The 12,518-nt window shown below is 41.3% G+C and overlaps 2 protein-coding genes across 2 annotated transcripts; one reads left to right on the top strand and one right to left on the bottom strand.

Moving 5' to 3' along the window:
* Positions 1 to 52: 52 nt before the first annotated feature.
* Positions 53 to 8,255, bottom strand: gabrr3a (gamma-aminobutyric acid type A receptor subunit rho3a). The gene is made up of 9 exons (XM_058086732.1): positions 7,846 to 8,255; positions 6,114 to 6,226; positions 2,375 to 2,442; positions 2,078 to 2,301; positions 1,904 to 1,986; positions 1,361 to 1,498; positions 1,110 to 1,262; positions 753 to 946; positions 53 to 594 (listed from the first exon to the last, which is right to left on the bottom strand). The coding sequence occupies exons 1-9, from the start codon at positions 7,986 to 7,988 to the stop codon at positions 292 to 294; spliced, it is 1,419 nt and encodes a 472-aa protein (XP_057942715.1). The 5' UTR covers positions 7,989 to 8,255; the 3' UTR covers positions 53 to 291.
* On the top strand, positions 7,987 to 12,093 carry LOC131138299 (V-set domain-containing T-cell activation inhibitor 1-like). Its single transcript, XM_058087114.1, has 7 exons — positions 7,987 to 8,131; positions 8,604 to 8,690; positions 10,531 to 10,839; positions 11,143 to 11,418; positions 11,484 to 11,807; positions 11,884 to 11,991; positions 12,086 to 12,093. The coding sequence occupies exons 1-7, from the start codon at positions 7,987 to 7,989 to the stop codon at positions 12,091 to 12,093; spliced, it is 1,257 nt and encodes a 418-aa protein (XP_057943097.1).
* The last annotated feature ends 425 nt before the right edge of the window (positions 12,094 to 12,518 follow it).

Raw genomic sequence — 12,518 nt, 5'->3', positions numbered from 1 at the left:
GGATGGAGTTTTACTGCCCCCTAGTGGACAAGCACGGCACCTAACAATGGCGCCATGACTGCTACTGCATAGCGTGCCACCTAGTGGACTGACATGGTCTAACAATGCTATGAAAAAGACACACAATAACGCAGTATACATTTATTTTTCCAACGTTGTACAATAAGTATGCAGCTTACAATATAGCAATATCATTCAATCCTGTAGATTGTAAAACATTCATTTGTTCTAAAGCTTTATAAAACATCTTCCTGTAAAGTTTTAATGATAGGTTTTAAAAAAATAGTGGTGCTATGCATACAAACTCCAGTAAATGATGTTGAAGAGCAGGTAAGCCAAGGGGAATAAAACTCTTGAATAGGAGTCAATCATGTAGCTGTTGCTCATGATGAAGCTGAGGTTGTGCTTTAAAGGGTTTTTGCGGCGTAGCCTGGTGCCCTCCGTGGGCCCCGACACGGTGGAGTTTCGTGATTGGGTGTTCCTCTCTGTGTTCGGCGTACTAGACACCTCCGGGAAAGAGGTCAGGTCAATATCGTTGTCATGGAAACAGCCGTCAAAAGCCATGGCCTGTGTGGCGTTGAAGGATGCTGGGATCTGCATTGGACACAGCAAGGAGAGGAGAGTTATGTTTTTAGGTCATACAAGCTGATCCAGATGGTGCAAAAATGATTTTCTGCAGGTCAAATGAGTTGCATGAGATTTGGGGAAATATTATAGTTAAAAAAAAAAAAAAAAAAGGTTGTATTGGTGACCTTTGCCCTCTTGAGCTTCTTCATCTCCTCTACTGTGGTGAAATAGTTGACGGCGGCATACTCGATGACGGAGAGAAAGACAAAGAGGAAGCTTGCCCACAAGTAGATGTCCACAGCTTTGACGTAAGACACCTGAGGCATTGAGGCGGACACACCGGTGATGATGGTCGACATTGTTAACACCGTGGTGATGCCTGGATGTATAGGGAGCACAGGAAGACACAGTGTAAAATACAGCGGGTTAAACTGATTCCCCCATACATAAAACTATTGTTATAATGTAGTATATGCCTTCTTTTTATAGTGAAATGAGAACAATGGCACGCATCATATAGAGTGGTTGTGTTATGTAAGTACCCAAGGAGACACGAGCTGGTACGGCCCTCCTGTCTATCCAGAAGGACACCCAAGACAGCATCACCATCAGCATGGTGGGAAAATACGTCTGGAGCATGAAGAAGAAGATGTGCCTCCTGAGAATAAAATTAATGTAGAGCCGATTGTACCAGCCTGAAACAACACAAGAAGAAAGGTTGCATATTTTGCCAATACCGCAGGTTTCCCTGGATTCCTGTAATCAGTATGGTTGGATGGATGGTTTTTTGTACCAGTACTGCTGTAGAAGGCAAGGCCAAAGGAAGGCTGGAAATCTTCGACAAAAAACTGAGAGAGCACAATCTCATCAGTCCTTAATGAATCGTTCCCGTTCTTCCAGTAGAGCATGAGGTCGTTCTCATTGTAAGCATCTTTGGCAGATGGGAGAAGGAGGAAGAGGAGGAGCTTTAACAATGTATTGCCTCTTTGGGATGCTTTTTTTCAGAAGAGAGCAGGAACATGCACCCATTTGAGAAAAACAAAAGTCCAGTTTTTAGTCATTGACTGTATATTTGTGTTTGGATTTCTAATACTTCTATTAAAGGCTAAATTGACGTTTAAAAAAATATTGAAAAACTAACTGAAACTGTATAACTGTAATGTCATGCACACATGCATACTGATTGGTGGCTAATCAATGGCTAACCACCCCTAACTATAGCAGTATAGTAAGGAACCTTTAATGGTTGTATAGCAATATACCAATCGGGTCTATATTAATAATCATTTTTCAATGCTAAGTAGTATTTCCAAGGTGCAATGTTTGCTATACTCACAGCTCTCCAGCTCCAGAGAACAGTTCTGCGTGTCCAGAGGAAAACTGCTGAAGTCCATGGAGCAAAGTGCTGTTACCGTGATCCTAAAAACACAGCTTGGATCAAACAAACACTCACATACACACAACTACAGTGTGCATAGAATATGATAACATAAATGATAATGTTATCTACCGGACACTGTAGAGGATGTTGCCATCAGGGAAAACCCTCAGCATGATGTTCTCCATGGTTGTGTCATGGATAAAAGAGCGCTTGGAGTGCACAAAGAACACATCAGGCACCCAGATCTTCTTCACTAGCCGTGAGTCGAAGGTCCGACTCTTATTGCTGCTGGAGGGGAAGGCCAGACGATCATCTTGCCAGTAATGCCTCAGGTACAGAGTCATTGTGAAGTCCTGAAAATAACCAAACACAATGAAAAGGCCAAAGGATGTTGGTTTTATCAGGATCAATCGAAATAGTACCCACCATGTTGACTTCACTTATGCTGTCAATGCTCTCCACCTGCACGTCAATGCCGACAGGGATAGCAGAACCTGCCAAGGGAAAATTCGAGACACTCAACAGGGGCCCCAGAAGAATCCAAAAATGGCAAAAAATGTGTGTTTGAGAGCTGTGATTTTTTGACAAAAATCATAAGGGGTTACTATGACGTTTTTTTTTCAGTTTTTTTCAACTTGCTTGAAATGCACTTTTCTGGTCAAAAAAACAGAAGAAACCTCACACACACTAAACAGGGGCCCCAGAAGCACCCAAAAACGGCATAAAATGCCAGTGTTTGAGGGCGGTGATTTTTGACAAAAATCATAAGGGGTTAGTATGTTGTTTTTTTCAGTTTTTTTCAACTTGCTTCTAGTGCACTTTTCTGGTCAAAAAAACAGGGGAAACCTCACACACACTCAACAGGAGGCCCAGAAGCACCCAAAAACGGCATAAACCGCCAAGGTTTTAGGGCGCTGGTTTTTGACAAAAATCATAAGGGTCGTTTTTTAAAATTTTTTCATCTTGCTTCTAATGCACTTTTCTGGTCAAAAAACCCCGGGAAACCTCACACACACTCTTCAGGGGCCCCAGAGGCACCCAAAAACGGCATAAAATGCCAATGTTTGAGGGCGGTGATTTTTGACAAAAAACGTCATTTTTTTCAATTTGCTTCTAATGCACTTTTCTGGTCAAAAAAAACACGGGAAACCTCACACACACTCATCAGGGGCCCCAGAGGCACCCAAAAAGGGCATAAAATGCGAATTTTTGAGGGCGGTGATTTTTGACAAAAAACGTAAGGTAAAAACGTATGTCGTTTTTTTCAACTTGCTTCTAATGCACTTTTCTGGTCAAAAAAACACGGGAAACCTCACACACACTCATCAGGGGCCCCAGAGGCACCCAAAAACGGCATAAAATGCGAATTTTTGAGGGCGGTGATTTTTGACAAAAAACGTAAGGGGTTAGTATGTCGTTTTTTTTTCATTTTTTTCAACTTGCTTCTAATGCACTTTTCTGGTCAAAAAACCATGGGAAACCTCACACACACTCATCAGGGGCCCCAGAGACACCCAAAAAGGGCATAAAATGCCAATTTTTGAGGGCGGTGATTTTTGACAAGAAACATTATTTTTTCTTTTTTTTTTCAACTTGCTTCTAGTGCACTTTCTGGTCAAAAAACAGGGGAAACCTCACACACACTAAATAGGGGCCCCAGAAGTACCCCAAAATGGCATAAAAAAACAGTGTTTGAAAGCGGTGATTTTTTTTACAAAAATCATAAGGGGTTAGTATGTCGTTTTTTTCTGTTTTTTTCAACTTGCTTCTAATGCACTTTTCTGGTCAAAAAACAAAGGAAACCTCACACACACACTAAACAGGGGCCCCAGAAGCACCCAAAAATATCATAAAATGCCAGTATTTGAGAGCAGTGATTTTTGACTAAAATCATAAGGGGTTAGTGTGTCGTTTTTTTCAACTTGCGTCTCATGAACTTTTCTGGTCAAAAAAAACAGAGGAATCCTCACACACACTCAACAGGGGCCCCAGAAGCACCCAAAATCGTCATAAAAGATCAGTGTTTGAGGGTGGTGATTTTTGACAAAAATCGTATAGTATATGTTTTTTTTCTGTTTTTTTCAACTTGCTTCTAATGCACGTTTCTGGTCAAAAACACAGTGGAAACCGTCACAATACATCAGTTTTCAGTAACAGCTGGTTGACAGGACATCATGAGCCATGATCCATGTTTACGTCCTCTATTTGTACATCTATCACAGATTATGTGCTTAAATGCCACTATATTGGTCCGTAAGAGAAGATGTAATCCATACTATAGTGACGCTTCAGACAAAACATTCGATACTAATCACGACTCAACAGATCAGAGAGGATATTACAGGCAGTTAGCATAAAGATGCGATGACAAAAGAAGAGAAATATTTACTAGTGTCAACATTTGGGTTTTACAACACTTCTCTATTTATTGGATCATATTGTAAGACACTGAAAATGTGTTTTCAGTTATAATGTAGATGTATGTGTGTTTTTTGTACTGGAGCAGGGTTGTCCAAAGTACAGCCTGGTAGCCATTTTTGGAACCACAGCTCGATTTTTATTGGCTCTCTGCAAGCAACAAAAGTATTGAAGTGGTACTTGCTGTAATACGCTACGAGAGTATTACATAAATACTATGTTATAAAAGGTATGACCGCTCCATCATTGTTTCATGGGACAATACTGAAAACATATGAGATGAGCTGTAAACATCCTGTCCGTTCAGTACATTACCTAATGAGGATAAGCACTCAAAAGCATCAGTCCTCGATGGCAAGCACATAGCGAAGTAGGAGGGATTAGAGCACATGGCCTGCAGGCTTCCTATGCCTGATACGTACTGTAGCAGGGTGTTCCATACTGTAACCATGGACATTACGTGGACTAAAAAGTCCATTGTATAACATTAGAAGTGAGGGATAATGTCAACATATTAAGGGCCACAATACGTAAAGTTAAATAATTCTTTGAGCAAGAATTAGCCAACTGCTAGCTCACAATGAGCTTGACATCACAGTGCGACAGACAGAACATCAACTCAACTTATGGGAGAAATAAACTGAACATGTAACAGGTAGGTATATTGGTTACTGCTGCTAAAGTGAGGGTAATAAACACCACCTCATGTTAACAAGAAACAAGTATTTACAATGACCTCAAGGCATGCTGGGTAGGACAACATTTTTAGGTTTTATGGGACTGCTCACTTGATAACAAAATCATATTTCATAAAGGGTGTTATAAGTGGTAACTAATTAATTTCATTAATTATGATTTTCTTTTCTTTTCTGCTTGCCAAGCCTCAACAGTGGCACAGTGCAGCGTCCCCACAGAGTCTGACACTGTGATTTATATCCAATTCACAAAGATTATGTGTTCATGTGTAGTCTAAATACAAATATATTCTTATCACTGGCTTTATAGTGCGAAACTATAATTTGCTGCCTTTAATTATGCTCGGAAATCCCAAAAATACCCACACCTTAAATGATGTAGTGTCTTTGAAAATGATCTCTCATTGTTCATAATAAAGTGTGATTAAAATATTCTGCTACAATTGAAATTGAAAATGATACTATTGAATTGAAATGTTCAGTTCTTTTGGAGCTGTTAATACATACAAATATTTATAATTGTGTCCTCTCATTTATCTTTTTTTCACTAAAATACAATAAAAATGGCCATTTCAGACATTTCGGATATTGTAGTGAACACACAGTATAGCATGCAAATGGTTCACAGGGTGTATTGTAAATTGATGAGGACAACTCAAACTTGATATGTTGTTTTTCATCCAAAAGAGTTATGTAAGTACTTAAAGGGGGTTGGTCTATCGGTGTCCCATTTGAAACCAGCATCTTTACATATGTACTGTTGGTTGTGTAACACATTTCAATCACCTCAAAACATCTGGCTTTTTGTTCCCTTCTTCCGGCTCCTGATGAGGTGCACAGTTCAGATGATTTTTTATCTCTACTACTCTGTCTGCAGTCATTGTCTCACACGTAGACAATCTAGGTCACCAAGGGCTTTTTTTTCGGGAGGGGTAATATCAAGGACAGCACAGTAACCCAGATCAGCCTTGTTGCAGAGAATACACACAGCAATGATTGACAGGTGGGATGGGATGGATAGATATACTGGATTGTGGGTATCTGGTCCTTACCTCCGAAGCCCGGCCTCATTGCAAAGTCATGGTCTTCGATTCGAAGCAGCTGTTCGGATTTAATGAGCAAAGACTTTGTGCTGTCGAGCTTTTTCATCTTGAGGTCCACTCGTCTAAGAGGCAAAGAGGACAAACAACAGCTGATTGGACAAGACAATCTTTAGCTTTCTCTGAACTGACATCTGGTGATGAGTGGGATTAAAAGCAGAGGCGATGATGTAAATAGTGACAGTTTTCTTCCTGGAAGTTCATCACTCTTTCTATTCAAACTGGTTTTCCCTACATGATCCATGATGCCATTATCCCTGGCATGGTTAACTACAAATGAATGGTAGTAGACGACCACCACGTACAGTGTCCTCCAGAAGTATTGATACAGTGAAGTCAATTCCTTTATTTTTGCTGTTGACTGATAACATTCGGGTTTGACATCAAAAGACAAACACAGCAACTTTTCTTTGATGGGGTGGGTTCAAGTATTGGAGCATGTGACTGGTGTGATTTGTTGCCCAGATGTGTCCAAGGACAAGTGGTTAGCGCGCAGGTCGCACAGCTAGGAGACCAGAGTTCGATTCCACCCTCTGCCGTCCCTGTGTGGAGTTTGCATGTTCTCTCTGTGCATGCGTGTGTTTTCTCCGGGTACTCCGGTTTCCTCCCACATTCCAAAAACATGCTAGGTTAATTGGGGACTCCAAATTGTCCATAGGTATGAATGTGAGTGTGAATGGTTGTTTGTCTATATGTGCCCTGTGATTGGCTGGCAACCAGTCCAGGGTGTACCCCGCCTCGCGCCCAAAGACAGCTGGGATAGGCTCCAGCACCCCCGTAACCGTCGTGATGAGAAGCGGTAAACATGTCCTATTACATTGCTTATTCATTCAATAAATAGCACGTTTCAGATTGGTTAGGATCGGTTTTACCTGTGTGGACTGTATTTAAAGATAAAAACAATATGAAAAACAGACAACTGTCATTTGGTGCAAGCATTTATGAATCTGAGAGAAGATGAAAAATGAAATGAACAACTGCACAAACCTTTGGATTGTCCTGAAGAACGCACTGGTGTGCTAAGTAATCGATAGGTATAGGTCGAATAGGTAGTTTCTGATGACAGAAAACATTACTGGCATTTACACTTGCACTTATTTTGCCTCTGAATTGTTCGATAATTTGCTGTCGCAGCCCGCACCAGGACTCAAATACAGAATCTTTGTAATGGGAATCGATAGCACTAACCGCTCGGCCAAAAGCCAGGACTATCAACTGAATGCTCAGAGCAGCTCCTTTTAATGCACATCCATTGTACATACACAAAAACTACCTGAGCATTCCTTGTGTGTGGCACCTGTCCAAACGCTAAGAATCCTGAGAAGCTAAGAAAACTGAGCCTGAACAGTTAGTCCTATTTATTGACTGAATAAGCAATGCAATAGGACACACTTAGACCTAGTCAGTGACATGTTCCAATACTTTTGCTTCCCACCCGATCCACATGTACTGTGACATGTTGCTTTCTGGTCTTGTATTCATCTTTTGCTGTCAAACCCCAATGTCTTCAGTGTACAGCAAAAATAAAGAAACTGACCAAACAAACCTAAAAAAGTATTTTTCCTTAACAAAACAAACCAAAGTTTTTGCACATAAGGATAACAACAAAGGATTCAAAGCTCTTAAAAGTATCTAAGCGTCATAGATAACCCAACAATAAGGTTAAAGTTCTCACTCAACTCACCCGCTATGCTTTTGTTTGTTGCTGTCCCCGAGGTCGAGCTCCTTGTGTCTCCTCTTGCTGGGGAAGTGGCTGCTGTTGAGCTGCGTGACAGGCCAGAACCAGGCAAAGCACATCAGTCTTAAGGCCAAGAGGTCCACTCTCATGGTGACACTGGTGCTACGAACACGAGAGGATCTCCAGAGCGTCCCCCCCCTCCCCTCCACTGAAGTCCTCAGTCGCCGTCACTCTACTGGCACGTCGTCCATGTCCCAACAGCACTCATTCCGCTGTGGCGTGCACATGCCCTGTAAGCGGAGTGCTGTTCTGCACTCTCATCTCTGCCAAAGATGATGCACATGCACATCCGTCCAGATAGTCCTTTGGTGGTCAAATGCGCCACCCCTCCTCTTGCATTTCCTGACACTACATGTTCCCCCCTGACCTCACACAGTCTCCACCCTCAATATCAATTTATTCCAATCATGACAAAGGAATACCATTAATTCCTCCCTAATCTTCTTATCTGTGGTTGGTGAAATCTTTCAGTAACCTACAAACTAGAGGCAGTCGAGCGCGGGCGGGAGGGGATAATACAACCAGTGGTTTCATCATCGTTCTAAAGAGATAAAAATAAAAAGCCTGTAGCCTACTTTTACACAGAGCAGGATTTTCCCTCCAGTTGCACTGTGTCAGGATGCTTGGACATGAATGATATCATGGCGAGAGGGCACAGATGTGAGCATATGTTTGGCCCACATCTGTAAACCTTGTACTTGCAGGGCTCTCCCGTGGTTCACAGGCCAATGACACGAGGGATTTCAGCTACTCTCGGAAAAAAACCCTGACAGGGACAATCTTCAAACAAGGTACAGTCATAAGAGGGCAACCCAACAACCCAGCAGCGGGGTCACCATGCTTGTTCTCAACTCCCAAAAAACACAAATTGACCTACAGCAGATCACTCTTGTGAGTAGATCCCCAGGAGCATTCCCCAAAGTTGTAGGGAGTGTATCCACACACACCATGAGGGCACATTATGCATTGCCTTAAAGACATTCACAGAAGTTGAATCAGCATGTGATGCTATTTTTACACTTTGTGATTAAGCATGATTCTGAATCCAGTCCTGTAAATAATACACTGATGTCATCCACATTTATCAAGATCAAGGGGGGTGGAATTTTATCTTTTTCTCATCTTTTTTCTTTCTTTATCTTATTAGATCAGATGGCTACAAATTCCACTGTTAAGGCGCCGTGCAATGAGTGAACACGACACATTTGGATGCTAGATGTGTTGCGTGATGGAGCGTTCACATGGAGCCGTGTTAAACATTGACCTGCCAGGTTAATTAGTCAGTGTTTCATTAGTACTGGAGAGGATGTAAAGTAGGATCGCACAGATGCGGCTCACTGCACAGCAGTATTTGTTCTCACACACGCTTATATATATGCATGACAACTCAGGTAAGAACTTTGAGACATGGCGCAGACACACGGACCCACAATGGTGCTGTTAATTTGCCTGGGAAAATTCTTAATGACACTCTCAAAAGGTAATGTACTCTAATAATCTATATTCTATAGTAATTGGGAGCTGTACTGAGAAAATATGATACATAATTAGTGAGTTGAATGATTTTTCAGCTGCAATGTGACCTTCAGGTTAATTCTGCACACATTTGTGGAATACTGTGAGCCAGTAAAAAGGGGGGAAAGGCTGTAAAAAATATCTTAACCCCCATTAAAAACAAGCACAGGGTTTATTAGGGGAACACAAAACCTCTCCTATGTGTTTGAGATTTGGGCTCAACGAGGATAAGCGGTAGAAAATGAATGAATGAATGAATGAATAAAGTGAAACACTGTGATGTGTATGTAACGTTCTTTTTATGCACATTAATATGTTATCAGTCTTGTGTAAATTATTGCATAAAGTAAAATACATGCCAACGTGTTTAATACAGTAGACAATATGTATTACTGTAGTATTTAAATAGGCCTACACTGTGTATAAACAATATAAGGACAAAACTATTGGGACAAATGGCTATTACACCTACAGGAAGAGAAAAATATAGTTGACTTATTTTTGCAACAAATCCTTTTTTCTACACCACAGATTTCTACACACAATATTCACCAAAATTTTGCCTTGGTTTTGTACAATATTGCATGTATCTTGTGTACTGTACTTCCATAAAGTCGAGTGCCCTAACAAAGCACCCTATGCGTTGCTAACTCACTGTCTGTGCATTTTTTATTGAGTGTGATTGCTAAATAACCGCCATGGGGCCAAAGAAAGTTGCAAGTGCCAGTAATTTGATAAAAAAGGTGAGGAAAAAACAGATGTATGGAAAGTCTGCATTAATAATACCATCCATTCATCATTTATAATTATTTCACATTGTTTTCTGCAGATAAAGCAATAAATTATTCTGTGTGAAAAGCATTTTTGCCAATATTTTGGGGTAGTTTTTTTTTACTTTGTTTTTACCCTGACCTTTTTCGAAGAAATTAATGACAAAAATCCACTCACCAGAGTAACATTTGGAGAGTCAGACACAGTGTTAAAAAATAACTCATACATAAAAATACTATAAACCTGAGCAAGACGTCTCTCAATACTTCTGAACCCTAAAATGTATAGTATAGTAGTTTAGATTTTAGTCATGTCTTTCTGATTTTGCTCATGTGTGACTTCCAGAGGCCAACATTTCCTGCATCATCCATGACGACTGCATCCTACCCTGCAACTTCAACCCCCCGGGCACAGTGGTGATCCATTGGTACAAGCAGCAAATACCCGTGCACAGCTACTATTACAACAAGGATCAATTTGGACTCCAGAACAAACATTTTAGCGGAAGGACTTGCCTATTTAACTCACATATCCCTCAAGGGAATGCATCTCTCCAGCTCAGGAGGGTCAAAGTTCAGGACAAAGGCAGGTACAAGTGCTACACAAGCACACGGAAGGGGAACCAGGAAATGTTTGTAAACCTGGAAGTGAAGGGTCAGTAAAACTTTGTATTGTTTCATCCATGTACCATATAACATCGGTAGAATTACATTGTTGTAGACAACTACAATGTAAACCAGAGGATATTTGCGGGAATTTCTCATGCATTCCTCTATAAAAACAACACCTTTTTCAATTTACATAGATTGGTGTTGCCCTTACACTATTACTGTCGCAGTAGTAGCAATGCAGTAAATGCAGTCAAATAGCACCACCTGCTGAAGATATGTTTTACTACCGCAGTTGCAGAACAATCTAGAATTGGTCCCTATGTTGTCTCTTTGTCTTCTCCTATAGCTCTCATCCAGTCAGTCATCATGGAGCTGAGTGATGAGATGGTCACATGCTCCTGCAACAACATCTACCCCGCCCCCCTGGTGACATGGGCTACAGCCCCTCCCTCTCCACAGAAATCTCTTGAAAATGTCACCACAAAAACCACAGACCACAAGGGACTTTTCAATGTACGAAGTTCACTAAAGATTCAGGGGAACGTCTCTGATTATACCTACTTGTGTTCATTTGCATCGTCAGATAAGACCCAGGTGTGGACAGCCTCTCGGAAGAATCAAGGTGGGCTACGCCTGTAATGAAGAGGATGTCAACATCCACATAATCAAATATGTCATGTCTTTTAGTGATGACAAAAGAAGAGGGGCACACACTCTGCATACCCTGCATTCTCCCACATGGTCTTCACAATTTCACCCTCATCTGGACCTTCACTTCCTCCAGTGAGCCCACAGTAATTGTGCGATATGACAGCAGACATGGACACACCTTCAACCTGTGGGAGGGTCTAGCTGAATTGGACCAGGAGCAACTCCTGCTGGGAAATGGATCCCTTATGATTCACAAGTCAGACAGTGAAGAGCACTCTGGGATGTACACGTGCACCTTCACTGGCCTGCAGAGCCGGCTCATTGTTCAGACCAAAGTCAACATCACTGTCGCATCAATAGGTGAGTGCTGCACTGTTCAGCTTGGAATACAACCATAAAGAGAAAAAAACGAATGAAATAAATTCTTACTGTGCAGGTTTGACTGAACGGAAAATGCAGAGGTCACGATGGAGCACCGCAGCATCCGCAGCTTTTGCCTTGTTCACCGTCATTTTGGCTATTCCACAATGTCTCAGGCATAGAGGTAATTATATGCCCCAGTCGGAAGTTGTCACTCTCTCTTGCCCTGGACGTGGTCTATCATCAATAGAGCATGTCATGTTGTGGCGTTGATGCAGGTTTCTGATATCACTCGAGCTCAAACCGACCTCCACCATATGTTTTTCACACGATAGATGTGGCATGATGCCGTTCACTGGACTAAAAATGCTGGCCTTTTTTGGGGCCTTTACTGTATATAGGCTTCCAAAACCAATCCTCAAATTATGCAGACACCCACTGAGTATTGCGAAATGTGCATTTGGTCCAACCCATGTGCAATGAACCGTGACAACATGACAACTCATCATTATCTCAACTACCAACAATAAATCCACAAGGTAGAATTACAACCCTCCTACATCCTATTTCTATTGACTGTCATGTCAGTATATATATAAATATATAAAATAATTACATAATTATATGTAAATATAAATATATATACATTTCATCCCGCGCTCTCTTTTCCATTCCCCTCTTCCTGCAGGGGTACAGTCGACTACACACAGA

The sequence above is a fragment of the Doryrhamphus excisus genome, chromosome 11 (genome assembly GCF_030265055.1).
Source record: "Doryrhamphus excisus isolate RoL2022-K1 chromosome 11, RoL_Dexc_1.0, whole genome shotgun sequence".
NCBI lineage: Eukaryota > Metazoa > Chordata > Actinopteri > Syngnathiformes > Syngnathidae > Doryrhamphus > Doryrhamphus excisus.
The sequence above is the reverse complement of the archived record's forward strand: the minus strand, read 5'-3'. Positions and strand labels throughout refer to the sequence as shown.